General features: G+C 36.1%; 2 protein-coding genes and 2 pseudogenes across 2 annotated transcripts; all 4 read right to left on the bottom strand.

Moving 5' to 3' along the window:
- Window positions 1-2206: 2206 nt before the first annotated feature.
- LOC114181237 (uncharacterized) lies at window positions 2207-3410 on the bottom strand (annotated as a pseudogene).
- Window positions 3411-3564: 154 nt separating this feature from the next.
- On the bottom strand, window positions 3565-9971 carry LOC146888558 (uncharacterized). Its single transcript, XM_085675323.1, has 4 exons — window positions 9416-9971; window positions 8216-9238; window positions 4079-4755; window positions 3565-3621 (listed from the first exon to the last, which is right to left on the bottom strand). Exons 1-4 carry the CDS (start codon window positions 9969-9971, stop codon window positions 3565-3567), a joined length of 2313 nt encoding a protein of 770 aa, XP_085531449.1.
- A 2293-nt stretch (window positions 9972-12264) lies between these two features.
- LOC146888557 (uncharacterized) lies at window positions 12265-13469 on the bottom strand (annotated as a pseudogene).
- LOC146888556 (uncharacterized) lies at window positions 13381-20029 on the bottom strand. Its single transcript, XM_085675315.1, has 5 exons — window positions 19474-20029; window positions 18274-19296; window positions 14089-14814; window positions 13660-14022; window positions 13381-13484 (listed from the first exon to the last, which is right to left on the bottom strand). Exons 1-5 carry the CDS (start codon window positions 20027-20029, stop codon window positions 13381-13383), a joined length of 2772 nt encoding a protein of 923 aa, XP_085531441.1.
- Between the last annotated feature and the right edge of the window lie 1214 nt (window positions 20030-21243).

Raw genomic sequence — 21243 nt, 5'->3', positions numbered from 1 at the left:
TATACTTATTATGATTTATTTTTTAATAATTAAATTAAGTATTGTTATCAAATTAAAGAAAAGGTGTTTTATTTTTATGATAATTTTTATTTTAAAAAATATGAAAGTAATTTTATAATAAATAAAATTAATTTGCAGCAAACTAAAGATCCATTTTTCAAATTAGAAGACATTCTTCGTCTCACATCTGTCAAACCTTGTCCATCTTTTTTCTTCAACTACTTCACACGACCAATGTGACGCCCCGACTACTATACTAAATAAATTATTATTTGATAAAAAGATGTGGAATTAATTTTTTTTCCATAAGATTATCCTTGAGAGAACATAACTTCATATTCATATATATATATTTTACATCTTTATAATTGTTCACGAAATATTACAAAAATATATATTTGTAAAATATTAAGAGTTCTACATTAGAATAGAAGATTATCTATATTTTTAATATCTCCTAAACATATTAATAGAAATTATCCATGAGTCAATCTTCAGAAGATCCACCAATAATACCCCGAACAACTCTCACTGAACAGGTTCCTCTTCTGCTCATGCGACAGGTACATATGAAAGAAAAATATGAAAGGAGTGAGGTCTTTATAAGCCTTAAATATCAATCTTAATAAACTCAACAAATAATGCAGACACCGGGGGCCTAGATTTGGACCTATAACCACCAAACTTGATCTTGTTTTACCAGACATATGGATCCATATTCCACTTCTGATGATCCAATCTGAACATCAAAAGTTGCTTTGGGAAGTGATTAGGTAGTTGAGTATTTCTCATAAAACATTGGTACAATCATAATTATTTCTTTCTCGAGAATATTAGCCATTCATCGGCTCACAAAAGAGATATATACTCACTACCTAACCTTGGCGATGCCGAGCAGGTATCGGATAGTCCCAAGTTTGGCCTATGAATATCCTAGTCCAGTGCGCCATTCTGAACTATCCAGATATTCACCTACTTGGTAAAACTTCCTTAGACCCCACCATGGTCCCTGCCTTTCATCCCGCAGTGTACCAAACTGTGACTTCCCAAATACAAACACTTTGACACTGGTTTAATCTCAACTTATTGAAACCAGACTTAACTCTTACTTAACTGACATACTCTTGGATATTTTCAAAGGTCATTAAATGTGATGACTATCAATTCATGTCATTGTATAAACAATATACTAAGAATATAAAACAACGATAAAATGGATATGCAATTTTCTTCTATCCAAGCTCACTAAATAAAATAATATTTACTTTCACTTCACGTTTATTTTTATTTTTAATTATAAAATAATGATAAAATAAGAATCAAAGCAAGAACTTTAAGTAAATAATTAGATAAGGATTAGAACATTATAATTAAATATAAAAATATAAATTAAACGGGACCAGTGCATAACTTGAGATATATTAATTGAAATAAATAAACAGGACTAGTGCATAACTGGAGATAAAAATAAAATAAATAAATAGGACCAGTGCGTAACTGGAGGTAAATAAAATAAAATAAATAAATAGGACCAGTGCGTAACTGGAGGTAAATAAAATAAAATAAATAAATAGGACCAGTGCGTAACTGGAGGTAAATAAAATAAAATAAATAAATAGGACCAGTGCATTACTAAAGATTAAATAAAATAAATAAATAGGATCAATACATATTTGGAGATTAAATAAAATAAATAAATAAACAGGATTAGTATATAATTGGAGATTAAATAAAATAAATATAAGAGGATAATAAATGAAAATAAGTTAAATGAAAGTAAATAGAATAATATATGAGTCAAAATAAATAAAAGATTAATATAAAACCCATGAGCTTATTAAGATTAATATATAAGAGCTTAACCTCACTCCCCCTTACCTTATTGATTGAAGGGCACAATAATATTTGAAGAGGACTAGGATCTCTTTGAATCTTTGCTCTAAACTTTCTTACCCTATTTTTCTCTTTCCCTCTCTACTTTCTCTTTCTCTTTCTCTTTCTTCTTTCTCTTTCTCTCTCTTCTTTCTCTCTCTCCTTCCTTTCTCTTTCTCTTTTTCTTTCTCCTTCTTTCTCCTTTCTCTTTCACTTTCCCGTAACTTCATTTCATATGTGTATATATATATAAGCCAAGCCACCATGCATGTGCTAAAGTCATCATTAGTGTCATTAATTAAGAGATAATGTTTATCTCTTCTTATCCTTTTTTTTCTTCTTTCTTATCTTTTCTCATGTTCTTCTTATCTTCTTCTTCTTCTTTTTTTTTCTCCTTATCTACTTATCTCTTTTGAAGTTTTTTTTTTAATACACACACCTATTTAATAATATTTTAATTAATATATTTTTACCTAATATATTTTTTTAAATATATATATTTTTTATTAGTTTTGTTTTTTTTTTCTTGTTGTTATTTTCAATAAGTAAAAACATGATAAAATATATTTTTTATTGTTTAAACTACATTATAATAATATATGAAACATTAGTAAAAACATAAGATTTTCTAATTGCTTTATTTAAATAAATAATACAGTTTATTAAAAAAAAGGATGTTACATTTCTCCCCTCCTTTTAGGAATTTCGTCCCCGAAATTCACGTGGTTGCAAAAAGATGGGGATACATCTCTCTCATATTGCTTTCTAATTCCCAAGTTGCATCACTTTCATCTTGTTGACTCCACAATACCTTTACCAAAGGTATGTCCTTTCCTCGAAGTTGTTTAATCCTTCGATCTCCAATCCTTACAAGAAGCACATCATAAGTAAGGTTTTCTCGTATTTGTACTATATCAGGTTCTATCACATGAAAAGGGTCATGAATATATTTACGAAGTTGAGACACATGAAAAACATTATGAAGTTTTGAAAGGTTTGGAGGTAAAGCAATTTGGTATGCGACAGAACCAATTCTTTTAAGGATTTGATAAGGACCTATGAATTTGGGTGTAAGTTTCCTAGATTTGATAGCTCTACCAACCCCAGTTACAGGTGTAACTTTCAAGAAAACATGATCTCCTTCTTCAAACTCAAGGGGTTTCCTTCGTTTATCATAGTAACTTTTCTGCCTATCTTGAGAAGTTTTCATCTTTTCCCTGATCATTTTAATCTTCTCAGTTGCTTGTTGAATTACCTCTGGACCCAAAACTAAGGAATTTCCATTCTCATACCAACACAACGGGGTTCTACACCTTCTCCCATATAGAGCCTCATATGGAGCCATTCCTATGCTTGAGTGGAAACTGTTGTTATAAGTGAACTCTATAAGTGGTAGAAATTTCTCCCAACTTTCAGTTTGTTCTAAAACACAGGCTCTCAACAAGTCCTCTAAAGATTGGATAGTCCTTTCTGATTGTCCATCAGTTTGAGGGTGATAAGCTGAACTAAGCCTAACTTTTGTTCCCAAGGCTTTTTGTAAGCTATCCCAAAATCTAGATGTGAAACGAGGGTCTCTATCAGAAATTATACTAGAAGGTACTCCATGCAGCTTGATAATTTCTTTTATGTACAAATGAGCTAACTTTTCTAAGGAAAATCTAATGTTAATAGGTAAAAAGTGAGCAGATTTTGTTAACCTATCCACAATGACCCAAATTGCATCATGACCTGACACAGTCTTTGGTAAACCTGTCACAAAATCCATGGATATGCTTTCCCATTTCCATTCCAATACATCTAAGGATTGTAGTTCCCCATAAGGCTTTCTATGTTCAACTTTTGTTTTCTGACACACTAGACAACGTGCAACAAACTCTACCACTTCTTTCTTCATCCCAGACCACCAAAACATTTTCTTCAAGTCTTGATACATCTTTGTAGCACCCGGATGAATACTTAAGCTACTCTTATGAGCTTCCTCCATTATCAACTTTCTCAACTCTTCTTTTGCAGGTATGCAAATTCTATCTCTAAACTTGATGATTCCATTTGAATCTTTGTGGAATTCAGATTCCTTTCCTTCAACTTTTGCTATCAATTTTTCTTGCAAAAATTGATCTCTTTCTTGAGCTCTCTTTATTTCTTCTAAGAATTCACTTGATATTTTTAACATTCCTAAGCATATGCTATTGGGTCTAAGTTTTACAGCTAAGTTCAAGTCTCTGAATGATTCTATCAAATCCAATTCCTTCACCATCATCATGGATGCATGTATAGACTTTCGACTCAAAGCATCAACAACAACATTTGCTTTCCCAGGGTGATATTGCAGCTCAAAGTCATAATCCTTAAGGAATTCCATCCATCTACGTTGTCTCATGTTTAGTTCTTTCTGATCAAAAAGGTACTTCAAACTTTTATGGTCACTAAAAACTTCAAACCTTGCTCCATACAAGTAATGTCTCCATGTTTTCAGTGCAAACACCACTGCAGCTAATTCCAAATCATGTGTAGGATAATTAAGCTCATGTTGCTTGAGTTGTCGTGAAGCATAAGCTGCAACTTTTCTTTCTTGCATCAACACACATCCTAATCCTTGTCCACATGCATCACAATATACCTCAAAATTTTTTGTAGGGTCAGGAAGGATTAAAACAGGTGCAGATGTTAATTTTTTCTTCAACTCTTGAAAACTAAACTCACATGCTTCATTCCATTCGAAAGGTTGTCCCTTACGTGTTAACTTAGTCAAAGGCAATGCTAATTTAGAAAATCCTTCAATGAATTTTCTATAGTAGCCTGCTAATCCTAAGAAACTACGTATTTTTGTGATATTCTTTGGTTGTTCCCAAAGCAATACCGCTTGAACCTTTGAGGGGTCAACTGCAATGCCATTTTGTGATATCATGTAAGATCCGGGAAAATTAAATAGTTATTTAATTTATTTTTTAGTTAGGACGGATAATGAGAATATTTAAAGCAATAAATGCGAGGAGCTATGATGTGGAAAAGTACTAGCTCAAGTGGTTGAGAGTACTTTATTGTGTGTGAGGACTTGGGTTCGAGTCCTATGTGTGCCACTTGGATGTTATTTAAATTATGTGTTTTTGTGTGATTATATATTGAACTCGTATGGATCATGTTAAACTCTTAAAATTGTAGGATTTAGCATGAAACATGTGTTGGTTGAGTGGTTTGGCCTTGGTTTGGTATGTGCATGAGTGTGGGTTCAAACCTTGTTGAGAACTAACTTACTTTTCTTTTTGCCAAATTTTCTTGTGCATGAATGTGGAAGGGTTAGAAACCTAGCAGCCAAGAGGGAGGCAACTTAAGGGCTGGAAAACAGAGGGTTAATTAAGCAAACTGGTTAATCTTTGTATCATTTTTAATTAAAAATTCGTATAAACCACTAAATGAGCAATTAAGGGAGAGAGATAGTGGGAGCAAGGGTTAAAAGAGAGGAAATAGCAATTAGGGTTCGTGGTACACATAAGCAGAGCTTTTTCTGAGAATTAGGACTGATAAAGTAAGGTATTGGGGCTGAAAAACGCAAAGGTTGAAGTGGAAAGCAAGGGCTAGGGAGGTTTGGTGAGAGGATAAGCACATCTACTCGAATTTAGCAAGGAATTCAGGTAAGGGGAGTTGCTCTGTGTGTTTTCTTTTAATTATATCAATTACATTGTGCCCCATGATCGAAATTGCATGTAATTTGTCAGTTGCGCACTGTTTTATCGAAGTTTCTGGGTTTTTCCCAGAAACCGCCTGGCGGGTCAATCCCTACCGCCAGGTGGCACATCAGTGATGAGTTTTGTTCTTTTTTTGGTTTGAATCGCCTGGCGGCGATGAATTCCTGCCAGGCGGCGCGACTCTGTTCGCGGTCCTTGTTGATGTTTGTTGCTATTAGTGTAAGTACGTATGTGTTTTCTGTGATTGGTGTGAATGGGCCCTATTGGACATCTTTTTGGATCAAATTGGATTATCAAATTGCGGGATGGTAAGGGTCAAGGGATGATCATGTGTGAAATGATTTAGGGTTGCACAGGAGGGTGAAAATAGGGTCGCTTTTATGAAACAAATTGAGAGTAGAAAGTTAGTATGTAATGCAGGTATGGTTGTCTCATGGTGACTGAAATTGGTCGGGAGGGAAATGGGAAAAACGGACTGAGTACGTGATATGAATGGAGGATTTTGGTGATTCTGCAGAACACTGGTGTACCGCCCGGCGGCGCGCTGCATGCCGCCAGGCGACGATGGGTGCAGGTACGTCTGTTGCGTGCTTAAAAAAAAAGAGAAGAGGGGGGGGGGGAAGTGAGTAGAACTGGGATGAGTCATGTTTTAAACAATTATTGATGAAGTTGTAAGAGATAAATAGCCAGTAGTATAGGATTAAGGAAATGGGATTAAGTGTGAAGGCATGAGCATGATCTGTAAGATTGGAAGGAGTGTAGTGGGAATAGTAAGAATAAGAATTTTAGTGACCAGACTCAGAGTTGAATAAACACACTTGTTGGGGTCGCAACTGGAATAAGAGATAAATGAATCAAGATTTGAGGTAATACCTATGAATTGTGTAGAATGAATTATGAATTAACTGAGCAGGGAGTGTGGTACTGTGATAAATCAATTTGACTAGAGAATGTGGTATGGGAAATATTCTAAGGGATTTCTATCAGGAGACAAGAGAGCTTATATTGTAATGTTGAAAGAGAGTGGTGCATTGTAGGTATGATAGGGAGTTTGGAATGGGAGTTATAGGTACATGTATTTGTTTACATATGATATTTGTAGGCTTGCTTATGTGAGGGTTGAGATTGGGGTTCTTATGCGATCTATGGAAGGGATTTAAAATAGTAAACTGGATTAACTGGAGTGTCATAAACCAGAAAATGTTGTTCTGGTATGGCGCCTGGCGGTCTACTGATAGCCGCCAGGCGATAGCCCTAGCGTGGGAGGGTCTGCACTGAGAGGCGCCTGGCGGCACGGTGTGCTCCGCCAGGCGGTGACGAGAAAACAGTGGGGTCTGGAAGAGCGCTGGCGCCTGGCGGTGGGCAGGTACCGCCAGGCGGTCTGGGCCTGTTTCGCCAGGCGGTGTTGGCTGGTGCGCCAGGCGGCCGTGCACCAGGTCACGAGTTGTGTGTGTTGTTTTAATTGACAATGATGCTTTGCTTGGATCGAGAGATGCTGTGCCATGAGCGGGTAGGTTCATGGATGGTGTAACATGTGATGATATGAGCGGGGAGGTTCATATCAAGTTACTCTCACGTGGGGATACGAGCGGGGAGGTTCGTATGTTCCGTGCTCACGTTGAGAGATGCCACGTGCGGGGAGGTACGGGGGCTGGTGGATCACATGTGTTGGACTACGGGTGGGTAGGTCCGTAGAGCAGGACTACGAGCGGGGAGGTTCGTAGAAGCAGGACCACGAGCGGGCAGGTTCGTGTGAGCATCAGATTCCCGAGTCCAAGGCTAACAAAATGTATGATTTGAAGACTGTTAAGTCTTGGGGTTAGGGTCTTGGCCAAGATTTATAGATAATGATTAAGATGGGTAAATGATCCATCCTGTGATTATATGCTTATTATTTTATTTTCTCAGCTCACCCTTTCTGTTTGTGTGTGGCGATGATCGTGTAATTCGTTACACGGGAGCAGATGTTGATACAGGTGGTGCTGAGGATGCTCAGATGGCGGAGTGAGGGCTAGCATGGTAGTAGTGCTAGGGTTTTACTAAATTGTAATTTATGTTTTAAATGCAAATTTTGGAAACTTGTAATGAATTATGAATTAGTTATGAGTTTTGGCGCGCTAACTTAATGAAATAAAATTCTCCCGCGTTGGGATTTTATCGAGATGATTATTTAATGAAATTATTTATTTTTAAGTAATATTCCCTAGGGATGTTACATATCACATGACCCAAAAATTGAACTTCTCTCAACCAGAATTCACACTTTGACCATTTTCCATACAATTGTCTTTCTCTTAGAATTTGTAACACAATCCTCAAATGTCTCTCATGTTCTTCATGATTTTTGGAATAAATTAAAATGTCGTCAATGAAAACAACCACAAATTTATCCAAAAATTCATGAAAAATATGGTTCATATAATCCATAAAAATGGCAGGAGCATTGGTCACACCAAAAGGCATTACCAAGTACTCATAATGACCGTATCTTGTCCTAAAAGCTATCTTTTGAATATCTTCCGCTTTGACTCGAATCTGATGATAACCAGATTTTAAGTCAATTTTGGAATATACCACAGCACCTCTCAATTGATCCATCAAATCATCAATCCTTGGTAGAGGGTATTTGTTCTTAATGGTGATTTTGTTAAGCTGACGATAATCCACACACAACCTCATAGTGCCATCCTTTTTCTTGACTAACAATACTGGTGCACCCCAGGGAGAAACACTAGGTCTGATGAATTGTTTATCCAACAATTCTTCTATTTGTTTTTTCAACTCTGTTAACTCTAGAGGTGACATCCTATAAGGGGCTATAGACACAGGTCTTGATCCTGGTACCAAGTCTATAGTGAATTCTATTTCTCTTTGTGGAGGTAACCCAGGAACATCCTCAGGGAAAACATCAAGATACTCACAAACAACAGGAAACTTATTAATGTCTGGAATTTCCTTGACTTTTAAAGAAGTTAAGATCATGTATACTTGAGATCCTTTTGGGATTTCATTGTGATTGGTAGTACTCTCTTTTAATTCCTTTGAGTCAAAAACTTCACCTATGTGTGATTCAAAAATTAAAGTCTTATCGTGACAGTTTAGGAGAACATGGTTGGAAGATAACCAGTCCATTCCAAGAACAATATCCAAATGAGACAAGGGTAGACATATAAGATTTACAGAAAATTTTCTATTCCCTATAGAAATATTGCAATTTGTACATGCAAGTGAAGTCGTGACTGGAACATTGGTAGGAGTAGACACAGTTAAATCATATGGTAATAAAGAGACAGGTAACTTTAAATGTTTGACACATTCATGTGATATGAAAGAATGAGTAGCACCTGAATCATATAGTACATTAACGAGGTGACCATTTATGATGCATTTACCTTGGATTAGATCTTCAGATTGAACAGCTTCAGTACCATTCATCGTGAAGACTCTCCCGGTTGTCTTTGGTCTTCCAAGTTGATTATTTCCTCTGTTGCTGCTTCCCCCACTTCCTTGCTCCTTAATTAACTCTTTGCATTCATTACGATAATGACCCAATTTCCCACAATTGAAGCAAGTTACAGTCCTTGTGGCGCAGTTTCTTGACAGATGAGGTCCTCCACAGTGGAAACATTTGATAGGGTGGGTTGCGCCTGAATTATTGGCAGCAGAGGAATGTCTTTGTCCTGAAGAATTCCACGAAGTATGAGATGGACGTTGGTAGGGTTTCTTATTATTAAAATCATTTCTTTTGTGCCTCAAAGGCCCTCCTTGCCTCCATTGAGTTTGTCTTGCCTTAGTATCATCCTAAAAAATCCTACAACGGTTTACAAGAGTGGGAAAGGAAGAAATCTCTAAATAACCAACTGCTTGTTTAATATCAGGTCTCAGTCCACTTTCAAACTTAGAACAACGGGAACGTTCATCAACTCTATCATGAAAGTAAGGACAAAACTTTGACAACTCGTCAAACTTTGCTGCATATTCTCCTACAGACATGATTCCTTGACGAAGATTAAGGAATTCAACTTCTTTCCTCCTCCGAAGATCCTCTGGAAAATATTTTTCTAGAAACTTTTGTTTAAAGACTTCCCAATTAATTTCTCTCCCTTCATCCTCCAATTGTTGTTTTGTAAATCTCCACCAGTTTTCAGCTTCTTCAACGAGCATAAATGTAGCAAATGTGACTCTATTTGCATCTGCACACGTCATTGCGATGAAAATTTTCTCAATTTCTGCTATCCATGATTGAGCACCTTCAGGATTAAATCCCCCTTTAAATTTTTGTGGATTATTCCTGCGAAAGGTTTCTAATCCTTGATTTTCCATGGGTTCAACATTTTGTTTTTGGCTCATATTTTCCAGGACAATTGTCATTCTTTCCAACAACTCATTGGTAATGTTTGGTCCGTTATCCATCTTTTCCTGAAAGAATGAACAATTTCCTTAGTTTTCTTTAGATTTCTTCTTCTACTTTTTTTTTAACTATTGTTAAAACTTATCCTTACTACAAGTATTAATTGTTGTTATTACTTACTTTTATTAATCTACTTATCTTGCCTTTCTCTTTTACAAGAAAAATGTAAGAACAAACAACTTGCACCTCTACTTACTAGTAGAGACTACAAACATGGAAGACACCATACCCAAGGTCTTGACAGAAGGAACTGCTCTGATACCACTAAATGTGACGCCCCGACTACTATACTAAATAAATTATTATTTGATAAAAAGATGTGGAATTAATTTTTTTTTTCCATAAGATTATCCTTGAGAGAACATAACTTCATATTCATATATATATTTTACATCTTTATAATTGTTCACGAAATATTACAAAAATATATATTTGTAAAATATTAAGAGTTCTACATTAGAATAGAAGATTATCCATATTTTTAATATCTCCTAAACATATTAATAGAAATTATCCATGAGTCAATCTTCAGAAGATCCACCAATAATACCCCGAACAACTCTCACTGAACAGGTTCCTTTTCTGCTCATGCGACAGGTACATATGAAAGAAAAATATGAAAGGAGTGAGGTCTTTATAAGCCTTAAATATCAATCTTAATAAACTCAACAAACAATGCAGACACCGGGGGCCTAGATTTGGACCTATAACCACCAAACTTGATCTTGTTTTACCAGACATATGGATCCATATTCCACTTCTGATGATCCAATCTGAACATCAAAAGTTGCTTTGGGAAGTGATTAGGTAGTTGAGTATTTCTCATAAAACATTGGTACAATCATAATTATTTCTTTCTCGAGAATATTAGCCATTCATCGGCTCACAAAAGAGATATATACTCACTACCTAACCTTGGCGATGCCGAGCAGGTATCGGATAGTCCCAAGTTTGGCCTATGAATATCCTAGTCCAGTGCGCCATTCTGAACTATCCAGATATTCACCTACTTGGTAAAACTTCCTTAGACCCCACCATGGTCCCTGCCTTTCATCCCGCAGTGTACCAAACTGTGACTTCCCAAATACAAACACTTTGACACTGGTTTAATCTCAACTTATTGAAACCAGACTTAACTCTTACTTAACTGACATACTCTTGGATATTTTCAAAGGTCATTAAATGTGATGACTATCAATTCATGTCATTGTATAAACAATATACTAAGAATATAAAACAACGATAAAATGGATATGCAATTTTCTTCTATCCAAGCTCACTAAATAAAATAATATTTACTTTCACTTCACGTTTATTTTTATTTTTAATTATAAAATAATGATAAAATAAGAATCAAAGCAAGAACTTTAAGTAAATAATTAGATAAGGATTAGAACATTATAATTAAATATAAAAATATAAATTAAACGGGACCAGTGCATAACTTGAGATATATTAATTGAAATAAATAAACAGGACCAGTGCATAACTGGAGATAAAAATAAAATAAATAAATAGGACCAGTGCGTAACTGGAGGTAAATAAAATAAAATAAATAAATAGGACCAGTGCGTAACTGGAGGTAAATAAAATAAAATAAATAAATAAATAGGACCAGTGCGTAACTGGAGGTAAATAAAATAAAATAAATAAATAGGACCAGTGCGTAACTGGAGGTAAATAAAATAAAATAAATAAATAGGACCAGTGCATTACTAAAGATTAAATAAAATAAATAAATAGGATCAATACATATTTGGAGATTAAATAAAATAAATAAATAAACAGGATTAGTATATAATTGGAGATTAAATAAAATAAATATAAGAGGATAATAAATGAAAATAAGTTAAATGAAAGTAAATAGAATAATATATGAGTCAAAATAAATAAAAGATTAATATAAAACCCATGAGCTTATTAAGATTAATATATAAGAGCTTAACCTCACTCCCCCTTACCTTATTGATTGAAGGGCACAATAATATTTGAAGAGGACTAGGATCTCTTTGAATCTTTGCTCTAAACTTTCTTACCCTATTTTTCTCTTTCCCTCTCTACTTTCTCTTTCTCTTTCTCTTTCTCTTTCTTCTTTCTCTTTCTCTCTCTTCTTTCTCTCTCTCCTTCCTTTCTCTTTCTCTTTTTCTTTCTCCTTCTTTCTCCTTTCTCTTTCACTTTCCCGTAACTTCATTTCATATGTGTATATATATATAAGCCAAGCCACCATGCATGTGCTAAAGTCATCATTAGTGTCATTAATTAAGAGATAATGTTTATCTCTTCTTATCCTTTTTTTTCTTCTTTCTTATCTTTTCTCATGTTCTTCTTATCTTCTTCTTCTTCTTTTTTTTTTCTCCTTATCTACTTATCTCTTTTGAAGTTTTTTTTTTAATACACACACCTATTTAATAATATTTTAATTAATATATTTTTACCTAATATATTTTTTTAAATATATATATTTTTTATTAGTTTTGTTTTTTTTTTCTTGTTGTTATTTTCAATAAGTAAAAACATGATAAAATATATTTTTTATTGTTTAAACTACATTATAATAATATATGAAACATTAGTAAAAACATAAGATTTTCTAATTGCTTTATTTAAATAAATAATACAGTTTATTAAAAAAAAGGATGTTACATTTCTCCCCTCCTTTTAGGAATTTCGTCCCCGAAATTCACGTGGTTGCAAAAAGATGGGGATACATCTCTCTCATATTGCTTTCTAATTCCCAAGTTGCATCACTTTCATCTTGTTGACTCCACAATACCTTTACCAAAGGTATGTCCTTTCCTCGAAGTTGTTTAATCCTTCGATCTCCAATCCTTACAAGAAGCACATCATAAGTAAGGTTTTCTCGTATTTGTACTATATCAGGTTCTATCACATGAAAAGGGTCATGAATATATTTACGAAGTTGAGACACATGAAAAACATTATGAAGTTTTGAAAGGTTTGGAGGTAAAGCAATTTGGTATGCGACAGAACCAATTCTTTTAAGGATTTGATAAGGACCTATGAATTTGGGTGTAAGTTTCCTAGATTTGATAGCTCTACCAACCCCAGTTACAGGTGTAACTTTCAAGAAAACATGATCTCCTTCTTCAAACTCAAGGGGTTTCCTTCGTTTATCATAGTAACTTTTCTGCCTATCTTGAGAAGTTTTCATCTTTTCCCTGATCATTTTAATCTTCTCAGTTGCTTGTTGAATTACCTCTGGACCCAAAACTAAGGAATTTCCATTCTCATACCAACACAACGGGGTTCTACACCTTCTCCCATATAGAGCCTCATATGGAGCCATTCCTATGCTTGAGTGGAAACTGTTGTTATAAGTGAACTCTATAAGTGGTAGAAATTTCTCCCAACTTTCAGTTTGTTCTAAAACACAGGCTCTCAACAAGTCCTCTAAAGATTGGATAGTCCTTTCTGATTGTCCATCAGTTTGAGGGTGATAAGCTGAACTAAGCCTAACTTTTGTTCCCAAGGCTTTTTGTAAGCTATCCCAAAATCTAGATGTGAAACGAGGGTCTCTATCAGAAATTATACTAGAAGGTACTCCATGCAGCTTGATAATTTCTTTTATGTACAAATGAGCTAACTTTTCTAAGGAAAATCTAATGTTAATAGGTAAAAAGTGAGCAGATTTTGTTAACCTATCCACAATGACCCAAATTGCATCATGACCTGACACAGTCTTTGGTAAACCTGTCACAAAATCCATGGATATGCTTTCCCATTTCCATTCCAATACATCTAAGGATTGTAGTTCCCCATAAGGCTTTCTATGTTCAACTTTTGTTTTCTGACACACTAGACAACGTGCAACAAACTCTACCACTTCTTTCTTCATCCCAGACCACCAAAACATTTTCTTCAAGTCTTGATACATCTTTGTAGCACCCGGATGAATACTTAAGCTACTCTTATGAGCTTCCTCCATTATCAACTTTCTCAACTCTTCTTTTGCAGGTATGCAAATTCTATCTCTAAACTTGATGATTCCATTTGAATCTTTGTGGAATTCAGATTCCTTTCCTTCAACTTTTGCTATCAATTTTTCTTGCAAAAATTGATCTCTTTCTTGAGCTCTCTTTATTTCTTCTAAGAATTCACTTGATATTTTTAACATTCCTAAGCATATGCTATTGGGTCTAAGTTTTACAGCTAAGTTCAAGTCTCTGAATGATTCTATCAAATCCAATTCCTTCACCATCATCATGGATGCATGTATAGACTTTCGACTCAAAGCATCAACAACAACATTTGCTTTCCCAGGGTGATATTGCAGCTCAAAGTCATAATCCTTAAGGAATTCCATCCATCTACGTTGTCTCATGTTTAGTTCTTTCTGATCAAAAAGGTACTTCAAACTTTTATGGTCACTAAAAACTTCAAACCTTGCTCCATACAAGTAATGTCTCCATGTTTTCAGTGCAAACACCACTGCAGCTAATTCCAAATCATGTGTAGGATAATTAAGCTCATGTTGCTTGAGTTGTCGTGAAGCATAAGCTGCAACTTTTCTTTCTTGCATCAACACACATCCTAATCCTTGTCCACATGCATCACAATATACCTCAAAATTTTTTGTAGGGTCAGGAAGGATTAAAACAGGTGCAGATGTTAATTTTTTCTTCAACTCTTGAAAACTAAACTCACATGCTTCATTCCATTCGAAAGGTTGTCCCTTACGTGTTAACTTAGTCAAAGGCAATGCTAATTTAGAAAATCCTTCAATGAATTTTCTATAGTAGCCTGCTAATCCTAAGAAACTACGTATTTTTGTGATATTCTTTGGTTGTTCCCAAAGCAATACCGCTTGAACCTTTGAGGGGTCAACTGCAATGCCATTTTGTGATATCATGTAAGATCCGGGAAAATTAAATAGTTATTTAATTTATTTTTTAGTTAGGACGGATAATGAGAATATTTAAAGCAATAAATGCGAGGAGCTATGATGTGGAAAAGTACTAGCTCAAGTGGTTGAGAGTACTTTATTGTGTGTGAGGACTTGGGTTCGAGTCCTATGTGTGCCACTTGGATGTTATTTAAATTATGTGTTTTTGTGTGATTATATATTGAACTCGTATGGATCATGTTAAACTCTTAAAATTGTAGGATTTAGCATGAAACATGTGTTGGTTGAGTGGTTTGGCCTTGGTTTGGTATGTGCATGAGTGTGGGTTCAAACCTTGTTGAGAACTAACTTACTTTTCTTTTTGCCAAATTTTCTTGTGCATGAATGTGGAAGGGTTAGAAACCTAGCAGCCAAGAGGGAGGCAACTTAAGGGCTGGAAAACAGAGGGTTAATTAAGCAAACTGGTTAATCTTTGTATCATTTTTAATTAAAAATTCGTATAAACCACTAAATGAGCAATTAAGGGAGAGAGATAGTGGGAGCAAGGGTTAAAAGAGAGGAAATAGCAATTAGGGTTCGTGGTACACATAAGCAGAGCTTTTTCTGAGAATTAGGACTGATAAAGTAAGGTATTGGGGCTGAAAAACGCAAAGGTTGAAGTGGAAAGCAAGGGCTAGGGAGGTTTGGTGAGAGGATAAGCACATCTACTCGAATTTAGCAAGGAATTCAGGTAAGGGGAGTTGCTCTGTGTGTTTTCTTTTAATTATATCAATTACATTGTGCCCCATGATCGAAATTGCATGTAATTTGTCAGTTGCGCACTGTTTTATCGAAGTTTCTGGGTTTTTCCCAGAAACCGCCTGGCGGGTCAATCCCTACCGCCAGGTGGCACATCAGTGATGAGTTTTGTTCTTTTTTTGGTTTGAATCGCCTGGCGACGATGAATTCCTGCCAGGTGGCGCGACTCTGTTCGCGGTCCTTGTTGATGTTTGTTGCTATTAGTGTAAGTACGTATGTGTTTTCTGTGATTGGTGTGAATGGGCCCTATTGGACATCTTTTTGGATCAAATTGGATTATCAAATTGCGGGATGGTAAGGGTCAAGGGATGATCATGTGTGAAATGATTTAGGGTTGCACAGGAGGGTGAAAATAGGGTCGCTTTTATGAAACAAATTGAGAGTAGAAAGTTAGTATGTAATGCAGGTATGGTTGTCTCATGGTGACTGAAATTGGTCGGGAGGGAAATGGGAAAAACGGACTGAGTACGTGATATGAATGGAGGATTTTGGTGATTCTGCAGAACACTGGTGTACCGCCCGGCGGCGCGCTGCATGCCGCCAGGCGACGATGGGTGCAGGTACGTCTGTTGCGTGCTTAAAAAAAAAGAGAAGAGGGGGGGGGGGAGTGAGTAGAACTGGGATGAGTCATGTTTTAAACAATTATTGATGAAGTTGTAAGAGATAAATAGCCAGTAGTATAGGATTAAGGAAATGGGATTAAGTGTGAAGGCATGAGCATGATCTGTAAGATTGGAAGGAGTGTAGTGGGAATAGTAAGAATAAGAATTTTAGTGACCAGACTCAGAGTTGAATAAACACACTTGTTGGGGTCGCAACTGGAATAAGAGATAAATGAATCAAGATTTGAGGTAATACCTATGAATTGTGTAGAATGAATTATGAATTAACTGAGCAGGGAGTGTGGTACTGTGATAAATCAATTTGACTAGAGAATGTGGTATGGGAAATATTCTAAGGGATTTCTATCAGGAGACAAGAGAGCTTATATTGTAATGTTGAAAGAGAATGGTGCATTGTAGGTATGATAGGGAGTTTGGAATGGGAGTTATAGGTACATGTATTTGTTTACATATGATATTTGTAGGCTTGCTTATGTGAGGGTTGAGATTGGGGTTCTTATGCGATCTATGGAAGGGATTTAAAATAGTAAACTGGATTAACTGGAGTGTCATAAACCAGAAAATGTTGTTCTGGTATGGCGCCTGGCGGTCTACTGATAGCCGCTAGGCGATAGCCCTAGCGTGGGAGGGTCTGCACTGAGAGGCGCCTGGCGGCACGGTGTGCTCCGCCAGGCGGTGACGAGAAAACAGTGGGGTCTGGAAGAGCGCTGGCGCCTGGCGGTGGGCAGGTACCGCCAGGCGGTCTGGGCCTGTTTCGCCAGGCGGTGTTGGCTGGTGCGCCAGGCGGCCGTGCACCAGGTCACGAGTTGTGTGTGTTGTTTTAATTGACAATGATGCTTTGCTTGGATCGAGAGATGCTGTGCCATGAGCGGGTAGGTTCATGGATGGTGTAACATGTGATGATATGAGCGGGGAGGTTCATATCAAGTTACTCTCACGTGGGGATACGAGCGGGGAGGTTCGTATGTTCCGTGCTCACGTTGAGAGATGCCACGTGCGGGGAGGTACGGGGGCTGGTGGATCACATGTGTTGGACTACGGGCGGGTAGGTCCGTAGAGCAGGACTACGAGCGGGGAGGTTCGTAGAAGCAGGACCACGAGCGGGCAGGTTCGTGTGAGCATCAGATTCCCGAGTCCAAGGCTAACAAAATGTATGATTTGAAGACTGTTAAGTCTTGGGGTTAGGGTCTTGGCCAAGATTTATAGATAATGATTAAGATGGGTAAATGATCTATCCTGTGATTATATGCTTATTATTTTATTTTCTCAGCTCACCCTTTCTGTTTGTGTGTGGCGATGATCGTGTAATTCGTTACACGGGAGCAGATGTTGATACAGGTGGTGCTGAGGATGCTCAGATGGCGGAGTGAGGGCTAGCATGGTAGTAGTGCTAGGGTTTTACTAAATTGTAATTTATGTTTTAAATGCAAATTTTGGAAACTTGTAATGAATTATGAATTAGTTATGAGTTTTGGCGCGCTAACTTAATGAAATAAAATTCTCCCGCGTTGGGATTTTATCGAGATGATTATTTAATGAAATTATTTATTTTTAAGTAATATTCCCTAGGGATGTTACATATCACATGACCCAAAAATTGAACTTCTCTCAACCAGAATTCACACTTTGACCATTTTCCATACAATTGTCTTTCTCTTAGAATTTGTAACACAATCCTCAAATGTCTCTCATGTTCTTCATGATTTTTGGAATAAATTAAAATGTCGTCAATGAAAACAACCACAAATTTATCCAAAAATTCATGAAAAATATGGTTCATATAATCCATAAAAATGGCAGGAGCATTGGTCACACCAAAAGGCATTACCAAGTACTCATAATGACCGTATCTTGTCCTAAAAGCTATCTTTTGAATATCTTCCGCTTTGACTCGAATCTGATGATAACCAGATTTTAAGTCAATTTTGGAATATACCACAGCACCTCTCAATTGATCCATCAAATCATCAATCCTTGGTAGAGGGTATTTGTTCTTAATGGTGATTTTGTTAAGCTGACGATAATCCACACACAACCTCATAGTGCCATCCTTTTTCTTGACTAACAATACTGGTGCACCCCAGGGAGAAACACTAGGTCTGATGAATTGTTTATCCAACAATTCTTCTATTTGTTTTTTCAACTCTGTTAACTCTAGAGGTGACATCCTATAAGGGGCTATAGACACAGGTCTTGATCCTGGTACCAAGTCTATAGTGAATTCTATTTCTCTTTGTGGAGGTAACCCAGGAACATCCTCAGGGAAAACATCAAGATACTCACAAACAACAGGAAACTTATTAATGTCTGGAATTTCCTTGACTTTTAAAGAAGTTAAGATCATGTATACTTGAGATCCTTTTGGGATTTCATTGTGATTGGTAGTACTCTCTTTTAATTCCTTTGAGTCAAAAACTTCACCTATGTGTGATTCAAAAATTAAAGTCTTATCGTGACAGTTTAGGAGAACATGGTTGGAAGATAACCAGTCCATTCCAAGAACAATATCCAAATGAGACAAGGGTAGACATATAAGATTTACAGAAAATTTTCTATTCCCTATAGAAATATTGCAATTTGTACATGCAAGTGAAGTCGTGACTGGAACATTGGTAGGAGTAGACACAGTTAAATCATATGGTAATAAAGAGACAGGTAACTTTAAATGTTTGACACATTCATGTGATATGAAAGAATGAGTAGCACCTGAATCATATAGTACATTAACGAGGTGACCATTTATGATGCATTTACCTTGGATTAGATCTTCAGATTGAACAGCTTCAGTACCATTCATCGTGAAGACTCTCCCGGTTGTCTTTGGTCTTCCAAGTTGATTATTTCCTCTGTTGCTGCTTCCCCCACTTCCTTGCTCCTTAATTAACTCTTTGCATTCATTACGATAATGACCCAATTTCCCACAATTGAAGCAAGTTACAGTCCTTGTGGCGCAGTTTCTTGACAGATGAGGTCCTCCACAGTGGAAACATTTGATAGGGTGGGTTGCGCCTGAATTATTGGCAGCAGAGGAATGTCTTTGTCCTGAAGAATTCCACGAAGTATGAGATGGACGTTGGTAGGGTTTCTTATTATTAAAATCATTTCTTTTGTGCCTCAAAGGCCCTCCTTGCCTCCATTGAGTTTGTCTTGCCTTAGTATCATCCTAAAAAATCCTACAACGGTTTACAAGAGTGGGAAAGGAAGAAATCTCTAAATAACCAACTGCTTGTTTAATATCAGGTCTCAGTCCACTTTCAAACTTAGAACAACGGGAACGTTCATCAACTCTATCATGAAAGTAAGGACAAAACTTTGACAACTCGTCAAACTTTGCTGCATATTCTCCTACAGACATGATTCCTTGACGAAGATTAAGGAATTCAACTTCTTTCCTCCTCCGAAGATCCTCTGGAAAATATTTTTCTAGAAACTTTTGTTTAAAGACTTCCCAATTAATTTCTCTCCCTTCATCCTCCAATTGTTGTTTTGTAAATCTCCACCAGTTTTCAGCTTCTTCAACGAGCATAAATGTAGCAAATGTGACTCTATTTGCATCTGCACACGTCATTGCGATGAAAATTTTCTCAATTTCTGCTATCCATGATTGAGCACCTTCAGGATTAAATCCCCCTTTAAATTTTTGTGGATTATTCCTGCGAAAGGTTTCTAATCCTTGATTTTCCATGGGTTCAACATTTTGTTTTTGGCTCATATTTTCCAGGACAATTGTCATTCTTTCCAACAACTCATTGGTAATGTTTGGTCCGTTATCCATCTTTTCCTGAAAGAATGAACAATTTCCTTAGTTTTCTTTAGATTTCTTCTTCTACTTTTTTTTTAACTATTGTTAAAACTTATCCTTACTACAAGTATTAATTGTTGTTATTACTTACTTTTATTAATCTACTTATCTTGCCTTTCTCTTTTACAAGAAAAATGTAAGAACAAACAACTTGCACCTCTACTTACTAGTAGAGACTACAAACATGGAAGACACCATACCCAAGGTCTTGACAGAAGGAACTGCTCTGATACCACTAAATGTGACGCCCCGACTACTATACTAAATAAATTATTATTTGATAAAAAGATGTGGAATTAATTTTTTTTTTCCATAAGATTATCCTTGAGAGAACATAACTTCATATTCATATATATATTTTACATCTTTATAATTGTTCACGAAATATTACAAAAATATATATTTGTAAAATATTAAGAGTTCTACATTAGAATAGAAGATTATCCATATTTTTAATATCTCCTAAACATATTAATAGAAATTATCCATGAGTCAATCTTCAGAAGATCCACCAATAATACCCCGAACAACTCTCACTGAACAGGTTCCTTTTCTGCTCATGCGACAGGTACATATGAAAGAAAAATATGAAAGGAGTGAGGTCTTTATAAGCCTTAAATATCAATCTTAATAAACTCAACAAACAATGCAGACACCGGGGGCCTAGATTTGGACCTATAACCACCAAACTTGATCTTGTTTTACCAGACATATGGATCCATATTCCACTTCTGATGATCCAATCTGAACATCAAAAGTTGCTTTGGGAAGTGATTAGGTAGTTGAGTATTTCTCATAAAACATTGGTACAATCATAATTATTTCTTTCTCGAGAATATTAGCCATTCATCGGCTCACAAAAGAGATATATACTCACTACCTAACCTTGGCGATGCCGAGCAGGTATCGGATAGTCCCAAGTTTGGCCTATGAATATCCTAGTCCAGTGCGCCATTCTGAACTATCCAGATATTCACCTACTTGGTAAAACTTCCTTAGACCCCACCATGGTCCCTGCCTTTCATCCCGCAGTGTACCAAACTGTGACTTCCCAAATACAAACACTTTGACACTGGTTTAATCTCAACTTATTGAAACCAGACTTAACTCTTACTTAACTGACATACTCTTGGATATTTTCAAAGGTCATTAAATGTGATGACTATCAATTCATGTCATTGTATAAA

This window comes from Vigna unguiculata, chromosome 1, assembly GCF_037176805.1.
Source record: "Vigna unguiculata cultivar grain cowpea cultivar isolate G323 ecotype 2 chromosome 1, ASM3717680v1, whole genome shotgun sequence".
Taxonomy (NCBI): Eukaryota; Viridiplantae; Streptophyta; class Magnoliopsida; order Fabales; family Fabaceae; genus Vigna; species Vigna unguiculata.
The sequence above is the reverse complement of the archived record's forward strand: the minus strand, read 5'-3'. Positions and strand labels throughout refer to the sequence as shown.

Bases quoted from the DNA above. Each gene is read 5' to 3' on its own strand.
- LOC146888558 (XM_085675323.1), bottom strand. From the start codon at position 9,971: ATGGATAACGGACCAAACATTACCAATGAGTTGTTGGAAAGAATGACA. The intron at 4,756-8,215 runs GTCAGCTTAACA...ATGGCATTGCAG, and splicing joins GAGGTTGTGTGTGGATTATC to TTGACCCCTCAAAGGTTCAA. The intron at 3,622-4,078 runs GTAAAACTTAGA...ATTTTGTGACAG, and splicing joins TCAGAGACTTGAACTTAGCT to GTTTACCAAAGACTGTGTCA.
- LOC146888556 (XM_085675315.1), bottom strand. From the start codon at position 20,029: ATGGATAACGGACCAAACATTACCAATGAGTTGTTGGAAAGAATGACA. The intron at 19,297-19,473 runs GTTATTTAGAGA...GGAATTCTTCAG, and splicing joins TGATATTAAACAAGCAGTTG to GACAAAGACATTCCTCTGCT. The intron at 13,485-13,659 runs GTCATGATGCAA...TTTCACATCTAG, and splicing joins TTTACCAAAGACTGTGTCAG to ATTTTGGGATAGCTTACAAA.